General features: G+C 38.1%; 1 protein-coding gene across 1 annotated transcript; it reads left to right on the top strand.

The window, feature by feature from the left end:
• Window positions 1–298: 298 nt before the first annotated feature.
• Sec62 (SEC62 homolog, preprotein translocation factor) lies at window positions 299–23,981 on the top strand. The gene is made up of 8 exons (XM_052730496.1): window positions 299–432; window positions 7,545–7,653; window positions 8,534–8,639; window positions 12,429–12,633; window positions 13,050–13,142; window positions 14,850–14,910; window positions 17,080–17,199; window positions 21,177–23,981. Exons 1-8 carry the CDS (start codon window positions 397–399, stop codon window positions 21,641–21,643), a joined length of 1,197 nt encoding a protein of 398 aa, XP_052586456.1. The 5' UTR covers window positions 299–396; the 3' UTR covers window positions 21,644–23,981.
• Window positions 23,982–25,595: the final 1,614 nt, after the last annotated feature.

Raw genomic sequence — 25,595 nt, 5'->3', positions numbered from 1 at the left:
CGCCACGGGGCTTGCTGTGGCGGGACGCGCCACCAGTGACGCTGCGGGCCGCGGAGGTCCAGGTGTTCTCCTCAGGAAACGTCACCCAGCGGCGGTGACCCGGAGGGGTGGGGCCCGGGAACCTGCATCTAGAAGCCGGCCGGGTGACGGCGACGCCGACGCCCAGTCAGGTCTGAGAGCCCAGGCCTCGTCCCCGCCTCCCTCCAGGTGCCAGCCCGCACCGCCCGCCACCGCCCCGGGCGAGCGCGGAGGCCGCAGACGCCCGACGGCCTCCCCCAGCCCGGGGCCCGCGGCGCCTTACATAACGGGCCGCGAGCCGCCGCGCTCTCGCGAGATTTCCTCCGCCTCCTCCCCCTCCTCGCTCCACGTCAGAAGGAACCGGGCGGAGCGGCCAACATGGCGGAACGCAGGCGACACAAGAAGCGGATCCAGGTAGCTCGGCGGCCCGGCGGGGCCGGGGGCTCGGGCGCGCTGGGAGACGGAGGGAGGCGGGGGACACGTCCCGACGGGACGGGCGGCGGCGGGACGTCCTCGCGGGGTGGCGGCGCCGGGACGGGCCCGAGGCGGCGCGGTGCGGGCGGCCGCTCGGCCGAGGGGTCTGCGGAGCGGCGGGGGGGAAGGACGGGAGGAGGCGCGGCGCTCGGAACCCCGCGGCCGGCCCCGCGTTCCTGCGGCGGCGGGCCCGGGCCTGCGCGGGCAGCCCGGGGCCCCGGGGCCGCCCGGCCCTGCCCCGCTCTTGCTGGCGCTCCCGAAATTCAGGCCACGGCAACTGGGGTAGGAGGAGGGTGACCCGAGGCAGCGCGGCCGCTTCTTTGTGCCCCCCCCCCCGCCCCCCCGGCCCGGCCTGCGGGCTCCTCTTCCAGATGTTGAGTGGCACCTGCCCTCTTCCCTCGCGGTAGTTCTTTGAACCGAACAGTCTGCTTGACGCTGGCCGGCATCCTTCCCGGCGACGCGATGTAAACAAACCCTGCCCGGTCGGTGCTGCAGTGAGCTGGTGGCGCCCAGGAGCCTTTCCCAGGCCAGCTTGTCAGTCTCATGCCCTACATAACATCCCTCCCGCATCCCATATGAATGTCACCTGTGCACCCCTGCCCCGCAAGTCTCTCCCAGGGGCTCGTTCTTTAACATCGGTATATGTTAAACACCGATGTGAGTGAGGAGTGCCTCCTGAGCTCACCCAGAAACCCAAAGGCATAATAAGTTGATGACATGTACTAAATTGTTAATTTATCAATCACAAGTTGTTACACTCATTCTTGTCTTTCTGTTCCTCGCTTAGGATGAGCTTTTCTATATTTTTCTATTTTCGTTTTATATCTATTTGTAAAGTTTTATTGATTTATTGGCCTACAGGTCTTTTGAACTATGTAAGTTAAAGTTAAAAACTTTGCTAAAATATTGTGGGAAAGATATCAGTGTTCAGTAAGTTTAGAATTTGGCACGCATAACAAAAATAATTTTGAACAGGGTACAGCAGGGAATTAGAAGCCTGTCCAAGTTCACATATGTCTTTACACCAAAGTGTCAAGACAATAGAAGTTTCTAATTATGCTGTTCCGAGGCTTTTGAAATTTAGTATTGTGGTTTAACATGGATAGTCATTTTATCATAATTTGTATTGAGGCTGTCAAATTTGTACCTCCTGTACTCCTTGTATTTACTCCTGGCAGTACAAATTTGTACTTTTTTTCTCTTTAATACACATTATTTTACAGTTTCATCTGCTCTTCAATATTGTCATAAAGGTGATAATGTACTTTTAAAATAGCTGCTCGTATTACAGTTATGAACTTAGGTTAAACAGAAAAGTAGGTGGAGAGGCCTTATGGTAGTCTAAGGTAGTAGCCAAAAGCTGCGACTTAGTCATCTACACCTGGTTGTACTCCAACTCCACCAATTAGCAAGGACTTTGAAGTTTTATTATTTTTTTTCCTCAACTTCTGCATTGGTAAGGATTGTTTATCTTAAAAAAAAAGAAAACTTTTTAAGGTTGTAGAGTTGGTATGAAAACATTAAATTAATGACTTATTAAAAGTTATTAAAAATGCTTGGCATATAACCTCTTTCTTGCCCTCCTTCACCAGAATAAAGAAATCAGGTTAGGTTATATTGGTTTTTGTTAAGCACTCCTTAATAAGCTTAAAAACAATTAACAGCCACCTATTCAGTAAATTAACCATTAGTCTGTAAGTTATATGAAGTATAGCTATTTGCTTTCTGTTTTTTTGAGACTTTAGTTATTAAAAGTCAGCTTGGTATTAAGAAATTAAAATGTTTTCCCATCCTCTAGATTTATTTCTATATGACAGTATAGAATGTTTGTGAAAGATCTTACAGTACTACTATAGTGCAGCCCAACAAAATTTCTAATGCTTATTTTTTGGTTATGTGTACATGTGTATCTGTGTGGTTATGTGCGCATGGGTCCAGGTGCCAGTGGAGGCCAAAAAGGGATGTCAGCTTCCATGGAGCTAGAGTTACAGGCTTCTTGACAACGGGTGTTAGCATCCAAACTGAGGTCTTCTGGGAAAGAAGTACATGCTTAACCACTGAGACATCGTCAGCCTCTTCCAACTATCTGAGGAGACAATTCCTCAGTACTTTTATTCCTGTCAAGATTCAAAAACTCTGATCTTGGCATTACTTGAGATAAAAAGATAATGTAGGGCTGGAGAGATGGCTCAGAGGTTAAGAGCACTGGCTGCTCTTGCAGAGGTCCAGAGTTCAATTCCCAGCAACCACATGATGGCTCACAACCATCTGTAATGAGATCTGGTGCCTTCTTCTGGCCTGCAGGTATACATGCAGACAGCACTGTATACATAATAAATAAAATCTTTAAAAAAAAAAAAAAAAAAAAAGATAATGTAATGACCAAGTTCAGAGTTTGTTACAGCAAAAGCATTTATATACTAACTGTTGAGTTTCCTCGTGTTACTTGTTTTTGTTTAGAAACGATTTTTAAGTAGATTCTGTTGACCTTGAATGACAGTGGGTTTTTGGGGAGGGAAGGGATGTTTGATACAAACACTTCAGTTGAGAGTTATGTTTTGTTTTGCTTTTATAGCCAATTCATTTGCTTTTTCCAGGACAGAATAATTTTAAAATCTGGTGCCCCAGCAGAGCCAGAAGCAAGGGGGCTGTTACTATATTTCTTTCTGGGACTCAGATGGGGTCACTGAAACTTGAAGTGAGCGTACATGTTAGTTGACATTGTGTTGTAAAATTTTAATAACTGAGATTCTCTAACAAGTGATGTCAGCTCAAACTAAAGAAATACTTAAAAACAAAAAGTCTTGTTTAAAAAAACAGCAACTATGTATTTTTAGGAAATAGTAACTATAGATTCACAAGGCACTAGAAGCATGTTTTAGAATTCTGGTATCATAAAGTTTAAAAATTGAAAAGAATCTGATAGAACTTATTTGGAATCCTCTATCCTGAGTTCAGTCTCTGGAGCTAAGAGGGCTCAGGGGCAGAGGCACTTGCCTGATGGTTTCAAGTTTGATCCCACAATATGGCAAGAGAAAACTGGCCTCTAGAATTGTCCTGAATTCACATGCACATGCTCACAGACACACACACACAGTTAAAACAAAAACAAACAAAAAAAAAAAGTTCAGTCCACAGTAGACTTGGAGCTTACAGATCTCCCCCTCATTTTCCTGACAAACTGATGTCCAGTGAGGTTGTGGCTTGAACTAGGATTGCCTTTTAAGTTAGTCCATTAGGTTTAGACTAGTCATCTAATTCCCAGTGCAGTATTCTTTCCACTTTATCATTGACTAAAGAAATAAGTTCTGAAATACTTGAATCCCAAATTACTTTACATAGATGTATTTAATTTAGTGTATATCTGTGTATCTTTGTGGAGATATGTGCACCTTATTACACCTGAGGATAGAAAAAGGCATCGAATCTTCTAAAATTGGAGTTAGAGGCAGTGGTGGGCCACCCAATATAGGTGCTGGGAAGAATGCTAATGTGTATTCTTAACCACTGAGCTCTCCAGCTCCCCAAATTCTGAATATAAAATTTTGTAACAAAGATTTAGTGTGACTTCCTGCTCAGAGACTCATTCCAAATAGTATTCTGCTTGTATATAGAAACGAGTTCAGTTTGGAAATCTTTAGATGGCTTCTGTATCTTAGACTTGTATAACCTCCGTAGGTTATTTTTGTTGTGCCCATCTGTCTCGCTGGCAGTAAAATCTGACATATCATGGGTCTATATGCCTCATTTCAGGAAAGAGAAGAAAAATGTTTGCAGACTCCAGGTCTGACTTTTCAGGACCTTCTGAAGGAAAGAGAAAGAACCTAGAAATCCAGTCCTCAGTCTGAAAATTCATCCTCTCCCACCTGCTAACATACAGGGCTTAATAGAGAATTTTGCAGTACATAGCAGACCTGTTGCCACAGGAAATATGATAGGAGCTAATTGGAGCTGTTGTTAGCTTACAGAGCTGTCTTTATGCAAATAATTTATTTACGATTCCCTCTAGTTTTCAGAATATCTTCTATTAACCTGTTTGCATTTTCATAAACATTTCTACTACTTTTTTTGTGCCTATGTTCAAATTTACAATGGACAAACTAAGACTTTTTCTTTTTTCACTCCACTATTGACAGACCAGTAAGTTTACTTCTTTTCAGTTGTAAATTATTTGAAATTCTGTAAGAGTAAAGCCCATGGCTTGCCCTGAATTTTTTTTTTCCTCCAAAAGGCTACAAATGGCAACTTCTATTTATTTCATTATAGTATTTAAGTATTGATATATTCTAAAATAAATTAATTAAAATCTTTTATGAATGTTCTACCAGTCTTCCTAAGTAATTTTGGGCTGTGGTTACCAGCAACCAGTACATTGGTATCTGGATGCAGGAAAAGGCAATCTAGCCTAAACTTGTTGGTTCTTTGCATCCTCCTTCAGAGACAACTGTGAGAGTTAATGGGGTTAGAAAGTCTTTTATTTGAGAATTGGTGAGCTGTTTTTTGTATGTTTTACAAGCATTTATTAATACTCTCCAAAGACTTTCACTTCTTAACAGTTTAGTGCGAAAGTTGGGAAGATCTTCTCTTCACAGGAAAAGGAACAAATAGGGAGCTAGTTTACTGTAGTCTAGTTTTTAAACAAGGTAAGTATATTGTATGCCCTGTTTAGGCTGCGGCAGGGCAGTCACACGGGACTTCCCATGTATCCATCTTCCACTGTCCTTGCTAATGCCACTCTCTGGCGGCAGATGCTCCAAATGATAGATTTTCGTCAAGAGCTGTCTGTGGTAACTAGTATCAGTCACTGGTACTTTAGGAGAGTAGTAGACAGCTGAATTCTGTGCCCACTTGAGAACTTTACTCACTTGTCACTTTTTCTGATTCTATTGTTGCTTACCAAGGAAAATAGAGAGTTGGGGGAAACGTTGATTAACTCAAAAGTGAAATTTAAAGAATTTTTGCAGTTACTTAACAGTGTCTGACTTCTTATAACAATCAACTTTTCTGAGTTTTTATATTTTGATATTTAACCAGATTTTACATGTGATGCCGTGATCAGCAGTCAGGAAATTAGCTCATTTATCTGTGCTAAGGGTTTAATTTAAGGATTGTATACCATGCCTAAAATGATGATTGTTCTCTAGAATCACCTTTCTTTTTTTTTTTTTTTTTTTTTTTTGGTTTTTCGAGACAGGGTCTCTCTGTGTAGCTTTGCGCCTTTCCTGGAACTCGCTTTGGAGACTAAGCTGGCCTCGAACTCACAGAGATCCGCCTGGCTCTGCCTCCCGAGTGCTGGGATTAAAGGCGTGCGCCACCACCGCCCGGCTTTAGAATCACCTTTCTTACACATTTCCTTTTTTTAAAAAAATATATTGAGCATATCCATCCCAAGTCCTTCACATCCCTTCCTACCTCCTTACCCACCCAACTTTGTGTTTCCTTTTTATTGATTAACATAGAAATCTGACGTTTTGTATCTATTCATTTCATTTGCCTTTACTATTAATCCTATGTATTCTACATTTGAAATGTTTCTGATTTTTCGACCAATATCATGTCACATTTATTCGACTGTTAACAGTAGTCTCCCAACTACTTTTCCTGCTTTGCATGTTTTTTTCCTGTTCCTCTTGCCTACACTCATAAAAATAATATGTGTTATTTTCCTATTTCTGTTCTATTAAAAAACATAGGCGTCTTTCTGCTCCTTATGGAATAAAGTTAAAATTTCTCAGCTTGCCTTAAGGACTCTATTCTCTCTGTACAAATTTAACTTCCTAGTACATTATAACTGATTTCTATTAGAGTCAAGTCTTGGCTCATTTTCAGCTTCATTGTTTATGTTGTTCATTCAGTTTACTCAGAACTTGTCTTTCAAAATCAAGTTCTTGGTAAGATACCTTTTTTGTACACTGATAATTTCACTTCTACTTTGTGTACTTCTAAAATATTTTTATTTATTGTTCCTTTGGAAAAACAGCAATTGCTGTTCGGGGTATTTATGTAACAAAGTACAGGTATTCATCCTACTGTACTAGTATACATTGTAGCATCCAAAGATTATAGATAAACACTCAGGAAGTGTGTGTTTGATTGAATGGATGACTTAAATTTATTGAGACATCCTTATTTAATCGGGCTTCCTTCCTTTGATTTCAAATCAATTCATCCTGGTAACAAGTTACCAGTTAAATGGAGAAACTTAAGTTGACAACAGATGCATTGAATGAGGAAAAAATATTTAGTATATGTTGTTGTTATTATAAAATAGAATTGATTGAACTTTTAGTTTTTATTGCCACAAATAATTATAGCTGGGGGTAGCTGAGTTTGTCATAGAAAACTTGGGAACAGATAGAGAAGAAAAGACACAGGAAAGGATACAGCAACTTCTACCAAACCGCTCTTGGTTATTGCACTCCATTAATAGAAATATCCCTTTCTGCATTTCTGGTTTTGCCATAGTCTTACCGGGGAAGAGAAAGTCCCAGACAGTGTCTGTGTCCCTGGGGAAAGGAAGGGACTCCGTGCCAGTCATCAGCACTTCAGCTCTTCTGGTCGCTACCTTAATTAGAGAATTTTTACAAACTGTCATCCATTGATCGGGCACATGTCTTTGACTGTGGTTATAACATTTATTTATGGCACCTCTTTCTACTTACTGTGCCATTTAGGCAGTCATTATTGGCAGGAATCATTATTGGCAGCATCTTATCTTTTAAATTATTGTTTTGTGAGTATTAAAAGAAGCCATCCAAAATTGAAGAAAAACTATACAAAATATTGGTATACTGGAAAAACAGTCTAATGATCTGTAGTTGAGGCCAACATGTAGGACAGCCTTTGACCTTGTCAGTTTGTATTTAGAAGACATTATTATTAAGAGTCACCATTTTTTCTTTAGTACGTTATCAGATCTGCCCCAAGGAAAGTCTGACAGCAAGCCCTGTATAGCACTTGAAAAGATTTACAGAACAGATGTGCGAATTACTCCATAGAGCTTGAATTTATCCCGTACATAAGCACACTAAATTAGTGTTCCTATGTTGCAGGAAGTCGGTGAACCATCAAAAGAAGAGAAGGCTGTAGCCAAGTATCTTCGATTCAACTGTCCAACAAAGTCCACCAATATGATGGGTCATCGGGTTGATTATTTTATTGGTAGGATTACATCTCTAAAATCTTACTACTGTACAAATCCTATGAAGTTACCTAAATTAAGATATGTAGAAGTTATAAAAGAGCTTCCATGTGTGGTTATTAAAGCTGAGTGATGAGCGTATGGCAGTTGATTATCCTTTATAAGTGCTTTATAATTGGTTTTGCTGGAAATTTTAAAAGTAAGGTTTATTTTCAGTATTCGTTATGAAATACTGCCTTTTGTTCAGATAGTATGATTACAGGGGAATTAACTAGGTCCACTGTTCACGTATTATCCATTCCACCTCATGATAGGCTGATATCATCTATAATATAGCCCATAGCTTATAAATGATGGTTGTATTTTTCTGTCTTATCAATTAAACCTGAATTTCTTTATACAGAAGGAGTTACTTCTTTTATGTTATTAATGATTTTGATATTCATTAAAATTTTTTTAAAAATAAACATGCTAATCCCTAAATCTAATGTATTTATTTGCTAGTCACAGTAGTAGATTGTTCAGAGTGATTCTTTGGTGAGTTATCATAACTTGAGAATTTTCATTACCACGGAGGGAAGAAGGAAGTATTTTGGGTTATTTTTTATTGTGAGTATTCAATGATTTTGATGGTTATATACGAATATTTTTTAGAAGACTTTTTGTAACGAACATTTCCCCATTAGTTTATCTTGCTTTGAGTAATGTTTTAATATTTAATTTAATATTTGCCAACATATTAATATATTTCGTGGGTTGACCTTGTAAAGAACACTTATAGTAGTCATTAGACTTAATCTTCTGTTTTTATTTCTGTTGTCAGAATGTTGACATTTATAGCATGATTTCAGTAGACGTATTTACATACACTGGATTTTAAATAACAAATTTCTTCTGTAGCTTCAAAAGCAGTGGATTGCCTCTTGGATTCAAAGTGGGCAAAGGCCAAGAAAGGAGAGGAGGCTTTGTTTACAACCCGGGAGTCCGTGGTCGACTACTGCAACAGGTAATGTCTGCTGTTAGTAGTGTCAGCTGTGCCCATGGTGGGAAGCCGTCTAACGCCTTGTTCCCAACCGCAGTGAGCGACCTGGACTTTATCCGTGGAAATACATCGTTCTTAGACTTGCTATCATTTTAATTGTGTGTAGTTTGTAGTTCTGTGTATTTGCCAGGGCTACTAAATGAAAGAATCAAGAGAAAAGCTTAGACCTGTTAACACTGAACAAATTCTGTGTGAGAAATGGTCAGAGCAGTTTTTTCTCCGGATCTTTTCCAGGGATGGCTGTTAGCTCTGTTATCCTTAGGTTTTTAGTGGCTTCTCCCTGGACTAAGCCAAACTTACTTGCTGTTTTCAGTGATTGCTAATACAGTATTCCTCTTAAAATTAAAACAGCTGCACTGTCTTCAAAGTCTCTCCTTGAAGATTCCAAGATAAGTACGTACACCTTGGGAACATACACATTTTTCATTTAGTTAACTTTTCTCTGTAAAGAAACTTGGTAAAGAATTTATACCTAAAAAGCCAAACCAAGTTACCTTCCTCTTTCTGCTTAATAAATAAGAGCATGCTTACTAATCTGTATTAGCTAAATTTTGCTCTATGGTACCAAAGTTTAACATCTGAGTATTTGAGATTTAGATTATAATTTTTCTTGGGAGGTATATAGCATTTAATGATGGCTGTACTTAATAACACTTTTTAAGTATCTGCCATCTCCTAGGTGTAGTGGACATGTAGAGGCAGGAAGATCAAGAATTTGAGGTTATTCTTGCCTACAAAGTGAGTTGAAGGTCAACCTGGACTGCTTGAGATCCTGTCTTTAAAAGAAAAGAAAAAGAACATTATTCATCTGAGAACTCTCTTTAAAAACTGTTAAAGTTACTAATTATCAAATACTACTTAAAATTCTTAGTTGCTGAATGACAGAGATGACCAGCGAGCATTTCAGAAACAAGTTTTATTTTGGGAGTAGTGCTGAACTAACAATGATACAGTTTATATTTACTGTCTTTTACAGTAATTTGTCTGATGAGAATTTCAAAATATAAACTTCCCTCTCTGCTTCAAGGGGTGTGTGTGTGTGTGTTGTAAAAAGTTGAGAGATACTACAGCTGTAGGAACTGGGACACAGCCAAGTTAAAAGTCCGTCCAAGGTCAAACAGCAGTTTAGGCTGAAGCTCTAAATGGATCAGTCAGGTCCCTTCCTCTCCATCCTTTCACCATATCTCCTCCAACAAGTTAATGAGGAATTTATTGGAGCAAAAGTTAATCACTTGCCAATATACTATGAAGGATATTAAATTTGTGAGCCTAAATCTCTCAGGAGAGCAGCCAGTATTAGTTCACATATTGTGGCCTTTTAGGAACCTTAATACTTTGTTATATGACAAGTTTTAAAAGATACTGAGGCTGAAGAGATGGCTTAGGGGTTAAGAGCCCTTGCTGCTCTTGCACAGGAACGCAGTTTATTCCCCAGCACCCATGTGGCAGATTATAACCCTCTGTTACTCCAGTTCCAAAGGATCTGGAACCCTTTTCTGACCTGTGAAGACACCAAGTGCACACATACAGTGCACTTCCATAGTGCAAGATACTCAACATACCATAAAAATATATATCTTGAGAGAGAGAGAGAGAGAGAGAGAGAGAGAGAGAGAGAGAGAGATCTGGAATTTGGAGAATGTCCCAGAGACAAACTCACTTTGAATTATAAGTTATTCCTACTCATGTCCTGTTTGTGTTCTTTCTGCACTAAAATAAAGGACTGGACCTAAGATGATATCAGCCACTTCTGATATAACCATAAAGTCCTCATCAGGACTGTTCTCGTGTTTCCTGCCCAACTGTAGAGATAACCACAGTAAGACTTGTCCAGTTTCATTTCTAAAGCAACTAAGTGGAATCTGAGGGGAAATGCCGGAGTGGAAAAGTTTGTGCTAGTATTTTAGGCATATTATCTTTTTCTTAAGCTTTAGTTCTTTTTGTTTTATGTGTGTAAGTATTTGCCTGCATATGTTTGTGTACTGTGTACCTGGTACCTGTGGAGGCTAGAAAAGGATATCAGATTTCCCTAGAACTAGAATGGTAGATGGTTGTGAGCTGCCATGTGAATGCTGGCAACCAAACCCTAGTCCTCTGCAAGAGTAACAAGTACTCTTAACTGCTGAGTCCTCTCTCCAGTCCTTATGGTGTCTTTTAGTCTATACTTTGTACCCAGAGTACAGAGTGTTCTTTACCCTAATTTCAGTGAGACGTGGTATCACCAGCCCACATTCTAGCATCTCAGAGTTCTCTTTACCCTTGTGTGTTTACCACAGTCCTTCTCTAATCTGCCTTTTCTGGGGTACTAGTTGGCCACTTCCCCTGCATGATTCTCTTTTCTCTCAGGTCCCCCAGCCCACATTAACTTTTGTATCTGTGGTTCTCTCATCTTGAACTCACAGAGATCTGCCTGCCTCTTCCTTCCAAGGGCTGGGATTAAAGGCATGAGCCACCCACTATCCCCCAATGATTTCATTGTTTTTTTATGGCTGGGTAATACTCCATTGTGTAAATGTACCACATTTTCTTTATCCATGCATTTGTTACTGAACATCTGGGTTTACAATTTCTGGCTGTAGAGCAACAATAAATATGATTGAGCAAGTGTCTCTGTAGTAGGATGAAGCCTCTTTTAAGTCTATGTCCAAGAGTGGTATAGCTGGATCTGGAGGTAGATTGATTCCCATCTTCCTGAAGCACTGCCACGCTGATTTATTTCCATAGTGGCTGTGCAGGTTTGCACTCCTACCAGCAACGGATGTTTCTTGGGTAGGATTATGATGTTAGAAAGAAAAATAAATAAATAACAATGAGATTGACTTACTATGGGATCAGCTAAACTTCTGACCTCATTAGATAATTGAATGAGGTCCATTTTTTAGTGATTTAAGTCTTGGGAAGGAGCAAACATAATAAATAGTCCAGTAAGTTAGTAGATAAGTGCTGTGGACAAGATAGCAGGAAGTAAAAGGGAAGAGGTAGGCTTATGTATTTTAAACAAGTTAAGTTGTAATTCCGAGAAAACTTGAAAGGAGTGAGAGTGAAACAAAACCTCATACTTTTTGGAGGAGGACTATTCCACATGATGGGAGCAGCCTTTGAAACTACTGACCTAGGAATACACTGTTGTGCCTCATATATGGCACATTTTTTAGATTGTTCTTGTGAGAATCCTTATCAGAGTGCAGAAGTGTCATCTTAGTATGTATAATCATCATCACTTAGTTGAAGATACTTATCAAAGCAGTAGACTGAATGAAGAAGTACATGTCGAAAAATATCCCTCCATAGAAGAGCTGAATAGTACCAAGCAGTCATGAACACACTTTTCTCTGCTGACATGTCGTAAATAAACTGTTTTCCTCTGTATTATTTTTACTCTTGCAATAAAGACACAACATTAAATGAGAATGAGTCTTAATTACTGTCACTGTGTCTAGAAACTATGTGGGTAAGTCTCAAAGCAGTAACGTCCTTTATGTTAGTTCAAGTGACAGAGTTTTGACAGCTTTTCATGGTCTGATTGGCTATTGGGCCTTTTTCCTTTGTGGAATTCCTTATACTTTTTTGTATGCTTATTATATTTCACTATATTTTTCCATAGGCTTACTAATTGTAATTTCTTTTATGAATTGCCAGTTCATATCTTCCTTTGCTAATTTTTTGGGGTCTTGATATTTTCGCTTTTTTAAAAGGTTTGTGTCTTTGTAATTGATGGGAATTGTAAAACTAGAACTGTTACTTTTCCCCAAGGCTTTTAAAGAAACAGTTTTTTCATCGGGCTCTAAAAGTAATGAAAATGAAGTATGATAAAGACATAAAAAAAGAAAAAGATAAAGGAAAATCTGAAAGTGGGAAAGAAGAAGATAAAAAGAGCAAGAAAGAAAATATAAAAGAAGAAAAGACAAAAAAGGAAAAAGAGAAAAAAAAAGATGGTGAAAAGGAAGAGCCCAAAAAGGTAAGTTTCCCTGAAGTTAAACTAAAACATTTAAAATCATTGTGGGAACTAGAGAGATGGTACAGAGGCCCTTCTTCAGGGGACCCAGGCTTCCATTTCCAGCACCCACATGGAGGCTCCTAACCTCTGTTAACTCCAGTTCCAGGGATGTCTTCTGGCCTTCTTGAGAGCTCTGCCTGCACATGATGCAGACACATGCAGGAAAAACGCCCAAACACATCGTCTATACACGTGCTCTTTAACTGGCCTGTGATCATAAAGCCTTTACAGCTATGGGAGATAACTGTCAGGACTATTTGTAAACACTGAGCTTAAGGATTTTTATTAGTGTTGAAAAAAGTCAGGATTTTTCACCTCATAAATGTCACAGTTTTTGTTCCTGAAGTGTTTTATTCTACTCATCTGTCTATTTATAGGAAGAAACTCCAGGAACTCCAAAAAAGAAGGAAACTAAGAAAAAATTTAAACTTGAGCCACATGATGATCAAGTTTTTCTGGATGGAAATGAGGTGAGATTAGAATATTGGATTTGAGTATGATAGAATTCCAGTTTTTCATAGACAATCTTAGAAATATATTTCATACCATCACTATGAAAAGAAATAATTTAGAAAAATCTAATAGTACATTTAAGTACATGAAAATAACTTTCAAAAAAATCTATACTTTTCTAATGTAGTTTTATATAGAATCAGATTTGACTGGGTATGAGTGAAATGAACCCTGAAATTACAGTAGCTTTAGTACAGGATAGATGCTGATTTCTTCCTCATTAGTATTCTCTAGGGGTGAGCAGTACAGTCAGGAAGCTTCATGGCAGGCCCAAGCTCCTTTCTTTTTTCCTGTGTTAGAATCTTCTTGCCAAGGTGCCTCATGGTCCATGATGATTGTTAACTTTTAAACTACATTCACAGAGAAAAAGGAATGAGAGGCACATGCCTTCCTTTTTAGTAAACTATCTCATGGACACATCCTTGGATGCACTTTTTATATTAGGAGTTTAATTTGTCCAGTTAAAATGCAGAATTTCTATTATTATCAAAGAGAAGAAGCAGACTGGCTCCTGGGGATCACCTGCTGACCTCTGCCTCTTCAACGATGTCTATCACAAACAGTTAGTGAGAAGACTGAAATTTTCAACATTGCTAATGCTTTGTTCAAGGAGGTAGTTCCATTATTCCTTTTGTAGTGAGATTTGTGTGGTGATGGCCGTGCATGAAGACTGTTATGGTAGTCACTTAACTACTGCAAAAATAGTGACTATGTCCTAGCTGCTGAACTGTTTTGAATTTCAAGACATATTCTTTCTTAATACACTTAAACCAATTATCAGATATGCAAAAAGCGGTGGTTCCTAGGGCTTTCTGTTTGAAATTCTGCAGTGGGAAGAGCTCAGATATATTGAGTTAAGTGTTGAGCTTATCAGTATGTGCCAGATACTTCACAGGTGCTGGAAATGATATAGTGATAGAGTGAAAGCCTCTGCAGGAAAGCTTTCAGAGTCCACTAAAGCCATAGGCACCTAAACATCTTTCTGTATTACATTGTAGTAAGCATTACTGGTGTGAGAACATCAATTAGGTACACTTAATTTAATTAAGAGGGATAAGGAGAGTCTGGAGATAATAGACACCTGACTTAAGCCTTCAGAACTGACTGGCAGATTGCCCATTGTACCAGGAAAGAATTATAGGTCTGTTAGGGAGGAAGCAGGCTGAACAAAAGCTGGATGCTTGTCATCTTGTAAAGGTTAGGTTGTGTACACACACTCCCACACTCAAGGAACTGGACTTAAAATTGGGAAATGTCTCTTTAAAATATGGGGTTTTCGGGTTTTATTTAGTGGTGACTAGCAAAATTAATGTTTGTGACTAATTCTCTGGGGAAAATGTAAAAGTAAAATAGAGGTTGAATTGAAACCCCAAGTGTTAGAAATACAAATAAATCAGAAAAAAAACAATAAAAGGTCTTGTTCAAAATTGAACTAGGAAATGGAAGAATACTGTAATTTACAGAAACTGAGAACGAAAACTAAGAGTCTTTTAATGATGAGTGTAGTTGTGACTGAAAGGAAAAGCTTGTAGCGTGTTAGGAAGTCGGGGTTGCCTTTGAGGAGCTTCAGTGTAGACATGCGTTACTAGTGGCACTGCAGTGCAGAGTAAACATTACTAATGTGACCAGAACTTTTAAGCACCGAGGTTTCTTGATTCTTCTAGGTTTATGTGTGGATCTATGACCCAGTTCACATTAAAACATTTGTCATGGGATTAATTCTTGGTAAGTAGGAGGATATAAGTAGCTTTTCAGTATAAGCTAACGTTTAGAGGGCAAAATGTAGCACCCCAAAGAAAAATATTTCTAAATTTAATGCAAAGTAAAAACTGCTTAAGAGGGAACTGTCTAAAAGGATACTTTCCATAAAATTAGAATATAAATAATAAACTAAAAGTATTTGCAACAACCAAAAGACTTTTAAGAGATTAACATGGTAGAACAACCTGGTTAAAAAAAAAAAAAGATAAATGTTGCTCACAGAGGAAGAAACACACTGACCAGTCATTGTGAATAAGACTTAATCATAACAGAGCGAAGTAGCAAAGATTAAGGTTACAGAAGTTAACAGTGAAAGTCCTGGGAGAGGGAGACACACACTCCAACAACTGATATCTTCTTTTTTTTACCTTTACACAGGCAGTTTGCAGTACCTTTCAAATTGTAGATATAAATACATTGACCCTGTAAGTCTTGCAGGAATTTATCCTATATTTGCCCATTTTGTGCACACAGTTGAGCACAGTGTATGCACTTCCTTGTTCACTATTTTAATACATATACTTCATACTACATTTAAAGTAAACAGTCCAGCACATATCGTTCAAGTTTTAAATGCCTGTCTTTTGACTACCAGTGGCATGAAAAGAAGTCACTGTTAGCTTTTCCAGTGTGATTGGATTTTGTTTGTGGTTGCGGTGCCTGGGATCAAACCCAGGGTCTTAAACATGCTAGGCAGGCACTTGACCACTGAGCTACATCCCAGCCTAGATAACTCCTTCTGTTATGTAGTCCAGTCCCCCGCAGTATACATGTACGGGTGTATTTGCAGGGTATTGTCTCTTTTCATGTAAAACTGAAAGCAGTTCAGGTTCCTCAGTAGAAGAATGAAATAATGGCAGTGTAATAGAATCCTTTAAAGAATGAAAGAGAAAACTGCTGAAGAGTGGGAATTACATACGTTCATTTATTTAGAAAAGATTATTTGTAACTAATTGTTTTATTGCCCTTAAGCAGTCTCTGGGGGTAGAATAAGCTTAGTAGTGTTTACTGATGAACAGTGGGACAAAAACTGAATGATTTCATCTTCAGTATAGCCTTTCACTCATTTTTCATATGGGTATTAAACTTATGCATGTATTTTTTTAAAGTTTGGGGCAAGATTGGGTGGGAAAGAATAATTAAACAAATTAGCAATAGCAGGTACTAATTAAAATATGATTGGTCAGTAGGATGTTACAGGATCCCATTTAGAGGAACTTAAGTAAGAATTGAAACTGAATTAACACCAAAAGGGTAGTGCTGTAGATTGCTTACAATGTGGTAGTCACTCCGTCGTTAACTCCTTCTAATCTTTCATTCCAATAAGAACAGGTAGTTATCAAACACAAGGTAAATTAGCTTTGGAAGGCATACCTGGTTTACACATGATAGAGCAGGAATTGAATCTTGTTCTTAATAGGAAAGGCCTAATAACCAGGCTGCTCATTTCTTAACAGTTTTCCCCTGAGGCCCTACTATAATTGAAAAGAAACTAGAGGTGCTTATATATGGTTTCCCTAACCACACTGCCCATTTTTTCTTAAGAGTCTGTGAATCTGATTCCCCTGGGAAGGGCTGGGGAGGAGTCTTCAGAATTTTGAGAGTAGGGTATTATTTTGTTGATTTTGTTGTTGTTGTTGTTGATTTTGGTTTTTCTAGACAGGGTTTCTCTGTGTAACAGCCCTTGCTGTCCTGGAACTTGTTTTGTAGACCAGACTGGTCTCGAACTCACAGAAATCCCCTTGCCTCTGCCTCCCGAGTGCTAGGATTAAAGGTTTGCACCTCCACCATCCAGCTGGTTTGGTTTTTTTTTTAAGCTTCCTTACTCCTAATATTTTTTAAAAAAGCTTCAAAATGACAATAGTTGGTGATTTAATGAATAGTTTTAATTTATACAGTAATTTTTATAATTAATGTAATCTGGACTTTTAAAACATACTAACCTATTTTAAGAACTATATAAAGTGAAATTGCTGATAATTCATCCTTTTTATGCAAATGATACTTTTTTGCTTCAGAGATTTAACAGTTTCCCCCTAAGAAAAGAATGTATTCACTGTTAATTGTAATCAAGCCATTCAAGTATTTGTTGTAAAAGTTTGACCTTTCTTGTCACATCCTTTCTTACTCCAGTTATTGCAGTGATAGCAGCCACCCTCTTCCCTCTCTGGCCAGCAGAGATGAGAGTAGGTGTTTATTACCTCAGTGTGGGCGCGGGCTGTTTTGTAGCCAGCATTCTTCTCCTTGCTGTTGGTAAGTGGTTAATAACGCCGATCTTGATATAAGGTAGGTGTTAAGCACTTAGACCTTAACCCAGAGCTCCAGTGAAGCTGAATAGCAAAATTAATACAGAGAAGTCAAGAAGTGTGGGACCCTCCTTTCTAGGTCAAATCTCAGAGCTCAAACCTGATTGCATTGGCTCTGATCTGAGATTTGCCTATATCTTTTCAAAACTTAATCTTGTATTAATACTGCATTTGATTAATGAACATAATTCTGTACAGTATAAAATACAATTTATATATATGTGTGTGTGTGTGTGTGTGTGTGTGTGTGTGTGTGTGTGTGCATGCATTGGCAAATGATTAAATCAAGTTAAAATACCCATTGCCTTGTTTAGCTATCATTTTTTATGGTGAGACATTTGAAATTTACTCTCTTAGTAATTTTGAAATATAATATATTACTCTATTTTAATCTGCATTTAGTTTTATGTTTTAAAATTAGCTATAATGAAGGTTTGTTTTTGCAGTGGTGAATCATTATTAGATATTTGAGGTAAGGTAAATGTAACTTGTATTAAATATTTAAGTTCAAGTCATGTATTCAGTTAAGTGGTTCTAAACAATTTGTTTGCCACTTTAGGGACAATTACAACTTTTCACTTGGGTACCAAAATTAATTCTTGAAATTAAGAAACTAAATGACTGAAAACCAAATAGGAAAACAAAGTGAATGTTTTTTAGCATTCAGAATTATTGAGATCTTTCATGCCTTTCTTTTAAAGACAGAATCTCACTATGTGAGACCAGGCTGGCCTCTGACTCACAGAGAGCCACCTGCCTCTGCCTTTCCAAGTGCTAGAATTAAAAGCATGTGCCATCACTCCCAGCCAAGAATAGTACTGCTTTATAGAAAAATAAATCACCCATAATGTTGATCTAGTTTCTATTGTTGAAAGACACACCTTGGTCAACATTGCCTAAACTAGATGCATACTCTCTGATAAATAATTTTTATTTTTGTAAAGCATCATTACTATAGCGCTAAACAGTTACTCTATTCACACCTTTCCCCTGGTCGCCAGGGTATCCTGAGTTGGGGCTACCACCCCCATGAACCCAGGAGTTCATCTGCTAATTTTCAGTCTACCATAGTGACAGGACTCCGCCCCCCACATTTTTCTGTGATCCCTGACTAAATGAGCCCTTTTCTACCTAACTTTCACTTTTTTCATTCCTCTAGCTTAGTCACCTTGAGAAAAATCCTTTGCTGCTTCTGCAGACAGCACAGCACAATTGTAGGCCAAGAAATAATAACCAATCCTATTAAACAGGTAACGAGTGTCAGTGTGATGCTGTATCAAGGAGAAAAGCTGTAAACATTGAACTACATTTAGATTCGATAAAATTGATGTCACCTGGCTGTCAAACTAGTGAAATTTACAAAACTTCCTTGAAGTTTTTCAGCAAAGGGTTAGCTCTACACAGTGAATTACGTCTAGTTGCTATATTTTAATTCACTCATAGTCACTATAATTTATGTTAGATTGTTTTGACCTTTGAAATGTTGTTTCTTGAATTTTGAAAATATTTTTCCAGGTTCCTAGGTATATAAATATGTAGTATGGATCAGAAGCAAACCCAACATGTAATTACAAATATATATATTAAGACAAGATCTCGTGTCTTGAGACCAAGCTAGCATCAAAATTGCTGTGTCACGGAAGATGACCTTGAATTTATGACTCCCTGTGTCTGTGTCCCAAGTGCTGGCATTACAGTAATACATCACCATGCCTGGTTTTGTATGGTGCTGGGAATGAAATCCAGGGCCTCTTCCTGCTTGTAGGCAGGTACTCCACCAGCTGAGCTAATTCCACCCTCCAAAGTTTTCCTTGAAGGAGTTTTGATCTATGGCCCACTTACGAATCCTGTGGTATAGAATTGTTCAAAAATCTTTTTGGTGTTTTTCAATGCATGGTTAATATCACCAATTAAAATAAGACTGTGGCATTTTTCTAAAATGTGGAGCTTTTACTACAAGAATGGTAAGATGGTACATATTGTAATTTTTCTGTGGTTCATTCTTTTATCTATTACCATATAAAACTGGAATGTTAGAATTCTGCTATGCCCAGTTTACGTGTCATAAGAAGTTCAGTTTTATTTACAACCTTTCTATAATTTTTTTTCTTGGATTTGATAAAATATTTCACGTGTCTTACAAATTTGTGAATAAACTGAAACATCATAATTGTATTTGAAGGAAAAAAACATGTTGCTTCTAAAAGTTGCTCATCTCTTTTTATCAGAATTTACTTGTAAATTACAGATTCAAATATGCTTACCTTCTTTGTGTTATAAATAATTCTGATCAGTATTATTTGATATATTTTTATTCTCACGAAAATAAAAATACTACCTTACAAGAAAGATTATTTATAAATACTGCTTTATAAATTAAGGCATATCTAAAAACCATTGTCCTTTGATTTATCTATCCAAAGCACAATAATTTAAAAAGCATGGATTAGCTATTTTGTAAGCTTTTTTTGAAATAGTTATATGTAATTTTAAAGAAAACAGAACAAAACAAACTGGTTACCCTAAAACATTTGTATAATCATTGTGACCTTTTAAAAAAGAAAAAAAGCCAGGTGTGGTGGCACACGCCTTTAGTCCCAGCACTCAAGGCAGAGGCAGGCAGATCTCTGAGTTTGAAGCCAGCTTGGTCTACAGAGCAAGTTCCAAGATAGCCAGGGCCACACAGGGAAACACTGTCTTGGGGGGGAAAAAAAAAAAGAAAAGAAAAATCACAAATCTGTACATAATTGGTAAATAATAGAAAACCATCTGAAATACTGAGGTTTCTGATAATATACTAAGCCAAGTGTGGTTACAAAACCCTGTGACCCCAGCTACTTGGAAGGCTGAGGCAGGAGGACAGTCACAGGCTCTGGACAGTGTAGCCTGTCTCAGAATTTGAAAGGGTTGAAGATAGTTTTGTGTTGCATACCTGACAGGCTACCCTGGATTCAAGCCCAAGTCCCAACGAAAACACCAAGAAAAGAGTTACTCATAGACTGTCTGTTTGAGTAGTCTTGCTGTGTGAGCATTGCATTTTCCTGGGGTTTCTTTGGTTATTTCTTGTAGTTCTTAGATAAAATCCTGATGTGTAAGCCCAAACCTTTCCTCCAAATGCTGAGATTGCAGGCATGCACCACTATACCTAGCTTATATTTTAGATACATAAAATTTTATTAATATATTAATATTAAGTTGGTACTTAAACAAAATTTACCTAATTAATAAAACAAGAATTCAACAATAGAAATTTTCTAATACCTGAATTCTTTTTCCAAAGCTGAGCTATCTTTTAGACAAGTTAGCACATGCTTTAGCTCCATAGCATATGTAAGGGTCCACTGAATTGTTTACATTTATTTTAAAATCAGAAATATTTATTTCTGTTATACACTTGTTCAGCATTGTATTTGCCTTTATAACATGTTGTATGTTGGATGTAGTTTTAGTATTTTTTTTAATCAAGACAAGCATGTAAGGACCAAGAAATAAGGCTACATTGCATTTTCCTTTTTCACTGGTAGATTTCTTAATATCATTCATAACTCTTACTCACATTTTCTTCTTTCTTTGCACCATGATCCCATGGATGCTTCAGTTTCCATCTGACTACTATGTTTACTGAAGTACATCACAAAATGCATAAATCCTAAGTGTATGTCCATGAAACAGCACCCAGATTTGAAAAAAAAGACAGTAATTTTTTTAAGAGTGTCATTATGACATTTGTGCCCTCAGTTGAGAGCAGAATACTCTGGTCTTGCAATATTGTCATCTGCTAAGCTAGTCTGATTTTAAATATTCATCTTTATGGTGCATAAATGTGCAAATAAAGCTAACTATTGTGTCAGTTCCTTATTCACAAACTCTCCCAGTGGTTGATTCAGTGCTTAATTTATTCAGGAGAAACTTTTCTCCCCACAGCTCGCTGTATTCTGTTCCTCATCATTTGGCTGATAACTGGAGGAAGACACCACTTTTGGTTCTTGCCAAACCTGACTGCTGATGTGGGCTTCATTGACTCCTTCAGGCCTCTGTACACACACGAATACAAAGGACCAAAAGCAGACTCAAAGAAAGACGAGAGATCGGAAACCAAAAGGCAGCAGAAGTCCGACAGTGAGGAAAAGTCAGACAGTGAGAAAAAGGAGGATGACGAGGGGAAAGTAGCAGCAGGAAATCATGGAGCAGAAGGCTCAGGTGGAGAGCGCCACTCAGACACAGACAGTGACAGGAGGGAAGATGACCGCTCCCAACACAGTAGTGGGAACGGGAATGATTTTGAAATGATCACGAAAGAGGAACTGGAACAGCAGACAGATGGAGATTGTGATGAAGAGGATGATGACAAGGATGGAGAAATGCCTAAATCTGCACATGAGAAGTCATAATCTGACTCATTGGGGACTGGAGTGCAGTAGGTTGGGTTTTCCGTGTTGGGTGATCATCATAATGTACACATGACATTTGTAGCATTCTTTAAATCCATTTTCTGAAATGTATTTGACCTTCAGTTACAGTCAGCCTTTTGTTTTGTAGGACATTGGTACTATTGGCACAGTCGAAGCCATTAATAACTTTATCCATCAGATTATTTTTCAGTGAGTAGGCCTCATTTTGATAGTCATCAAAGAAACATTGTCTACAGTGACGTTTAGATTAAGGGCATTTTTGATAGTTGTATGGCTTTTTACTGTTAGACTAATGGAAATCACTAAAGAAACTGCAGCTTTTCAAATTATGCATAAGTATATAGCCATTTTGCAGTTTCTTTATGATGAAATGCTTAAACTCATTGTTCTTGGTAGTTATGCTTTTGTTTTTCTTCATGAAATTATACCAGAAAATTCCTTTTTAAGATTTTGAGTTAGCAGGGATCAAGAGCATTTTGTGGAAACAAACCAGCTAGTAACAGTACAGCAACACTTTTAATTTAGCTACAAATTCTCCTTTTCCAACTTAGGAAGTTCAAACTGAATTGTACATTCAATCCAGAGAAAGGTGGTCATCTCCAACAAAAAGTGAAGAGCAGTGATTGGAACGTGAGGGCTCTTCCTTCCTCCCATCTCCTTGTCATAATATAAAATGTATTCTGTACATAATTTACAAATAAAACATTTTATTTTAATTGTTACTTATTATTTAGACATTTCTCAACACTTAAATTTGTAAAACGAAAACCATGTAAGGGTATGTTTTTAGAGTTTCCGTAACCCACAGAACATCTGATCTTTCTACAGCAGCTTCAGTTGTGTGCCAACATTCCATGTATTTTAATATGAGTAAAAATTATTCTTATTTTAAGTAAGAACAGACTTAAAATAGCTGTTTGTATGCCTTAATGTTCATTTTGATTTTCAATCTTTACATCTAGAAATGGGGACTATGTTATCAGACCAGGAGGCACTGCTGTGAGAGACAATTTGCTGTTCTCAAATACCAATTAAAAATAAAGGATATAAAAGAAAACATAGAAAACCATTGGACTCTAATTGCTTCAAACTAGTTCTGCCATTTTATTTTTTTTATACAGTTTAGTTACAAACCTTTTTTAAAAACTTGTTTACTTACAAGTATTCATTCCTTGGAGCTACAGTCTTACACACTGATAGTGAGCAGTAAATGACTTCCCTTCAGTCACAGTGGTTTTGTTGTATTATAGTTAGTAAGTGGTGGAATATGTAAGGTGTTCATCTTTAGGCTGTTCCCCTCTGAGTGTTTGACTAAAAGATGACTTTGAATTGTGAGAAAGTACATTCTGTATGTATTGAAATCTTATGAAATATGGCTTGATTGTTTCTTTAGTCTTCCTTGTGTGTGGACAGAATTGGGGCTGTAGTCTTTGAAGGGTTTTCTCAAAGCACTGTGCGTTGATTGTAGTGCCTGGGTAGTCTTCATCCACGTTTGCAGAGCCCTGCTGCTTCATTTGCACAGTAAGGAAAAGGATAATTAGAGCTTATGAACTTACTAGTTACAGTACATTAGTACCTATTTGGGGCTGTGAAAATGGAACCAGAATGTTTTATAACAGTAAAACTGCTTTGTTAACCTTTACTATTATGGTACCCAGGCACTCAATATTTATGTGCAAGTTCTTTATATGTCCTGTGTCTAGTCTAAAAAGTGAGGAATGCTAGCTATAAAGTCCACCCATTGATATGTGTGGATTTCTACAGATTACTAGTAACATTTTTATAAATATTTGATGACCTTTGGGGGGAATATTCTTACTATAGTTAAATATAAACTAGAAATTTCAGCTTAATTTCTATTGTATGCTTCGAGGTTGAACACTTTAAACAAATACAAAAATCAAAATGCTTCCTCTGTCCTAGTCTTCAGAAGTCTTTGTTGGCTAACTAAAATATCCTTGTGTCCAAGCATGGAGAATTGTTTACAATAGCCAATGGAGTGGGGATTCTTAAAAAATGATTTCATATGCTGCTGTTAAGTAGAAGCACAAAGCTTTTGAGTAATGTGGGATTTATTGTGGAGTGTGTGTATATTGGCCTAAGCAGGATTGAACTAATGAGGGCCTGAGTCCAGATGGAAGAATAGTGCATATGTGAATGTTCTCAAAATTAACCTATTATTATATAGGGTGCTTTTCCTTTTCCCTCCTACTGAATTCTTTAATTTTTAAATTATAAGGCCTTCTAGAGAATGTTAATTGATAATCTCAATGAATACTACTCAGAAAGTAATAAATTTTAATATATTACATTGAAATATGCAGTAGTGGTGGATTTTGGTGTTTTCTCCCACTTTCTGGTTTTTTATTGTGAGAACCAATTAGCTTCTGGCTAGGGAAATCATGTCTTTTCTAAGTTTGCTTTTTTAAAACTTTTAAGAATTGAAAAACTATGTACAGTTTTTCATTATGATTACATTTTCTGAAGTCTAGAACACAGGATTAGCAAATCCTGAACCACCATGTCTAAGGGAAATATGGGGCTTGGCTTCTACAAGCCTCTGTTAATAGCATTTAATCAACCAACAGTAAACCTGTTTTAGCTGTCTGTTTAAAAGACATGTTAACATATGTTATTGACTCCTTCACATTGAAGTCATGACCAATAGAATATTAGCTTCTGCCCAAACAACTCGCATCGTTGTATTTTTGCCTTAGGGAACATGAGATGGCATTTTAACACTACCTTTGGTGACCATTTTAAACAAAAAGCACAAAAGTGAAAAACAGAAATTAAACAGCAAAAAACAGTGTAAGATGTAGAAGGCAGCAGCTCGGTTCAACGGCCTCTGCCCCCTGGAATAAAATATATTGGTGAGTCATGCTCCAATATTGAGTAGTGTTTTAAATATTTACTCTGCCTGGAAATAGTTTCGAATTATATCATTAGTAAATTGCCTTTTCTCTATTATAGCAGTATTTTAGGTCTATTCATTGCTTCAGTAATACTGAGCTCATTCATTCATATGTCAGAATCTACTAGGCACACTGGTGAATGAAAGTCCAGTTCTGCCACCATGGAGCTCCAAGCAGTGTGATGAGTGCCATGCAAGGGTTTGCTAGATATGCTGGGTAACTCTTAACCTGCCCAGCTCCTGGTTCTGCTCACTGAGGGAACCTGAATGGAAATGAGCAGTGGGCTCCTGGCTTGGGTGAGGGGGCACAGAAGTGTCACTGCCAGAAATCAGGGAGTCTGTCTTGGCTGACAAAGATCACCACTTTTCCTAAATTCATTTCCCTGCTCCTGTGCTGGCACTCTTTGGTCAGGGTGATGTCTGTTCTGATGCTCCCTCATGCAGTTTCTAAAGCTAAGTACTTCCTCTGTGGGCCCTGTAAGATGAATTGCTAAATGGTCTTATTAATAATAATAATAAAAAAAAACCCGCAACCAGATATTGGGGTGAATTCTGAAAGATCAGAGAAGCAGAACAAGCCACAGCCAACCTCGCCTCGATAACTCCTCATTCGATCCTGTTTCCACTAATCCTCAAACTGAAAGCCTCTGAGTCCTCATTCAATGGATCTCAGCTGAACTGCTGCTCAAAAGTCTCTAGTTCCTGGTCCTCATGCCTTATATACCTTTCTGCTTCCTGCCATCACTACCTGGGATTAAAAGCATGTGTCCTTCCCAAGCAAAGAGTGAGCTCTCAAGTGCTGGGATTAAAGGTGTGTGCCACCATGCCTGGCTCTGTTTCCAGTGTGGCCTTGAGCTCACAGAGATCCAGACAGATCTCTGTCTCCTGAGTGACAGGATTAAAGGTGTGTGCTACCACTGTCTGACCTCTATGTCTAATCTAGTGGCTGTCCTGTTCTCTGACCCCCAGATAAGTTTATTAGGGTGCACAATATGTTGGGGGACACTATCACCACAG

This window comes from Peromyscus californicus, unplaced genomic scaffold, assembly GCF_007827085.1.
Source record: "Peromyscus californicus insignis strain IS unplaced genomic scaffold, ASM782708v3 Scaffold_9__1_contigs__length_137607984, whole genome shotgun sequence".
NCBI classification, from domain to species: domain Eukaryota; kingdom Metazoa; phylum Chordata; class Mammalia; order Rodentia; family Cricetidae; genus Peromyscus; species Peromyscus californicus.
Note: the sequence above shows the minus strand (reverse complement) of the source record. Positions and strands in the feature narration are given on the sequence as shown.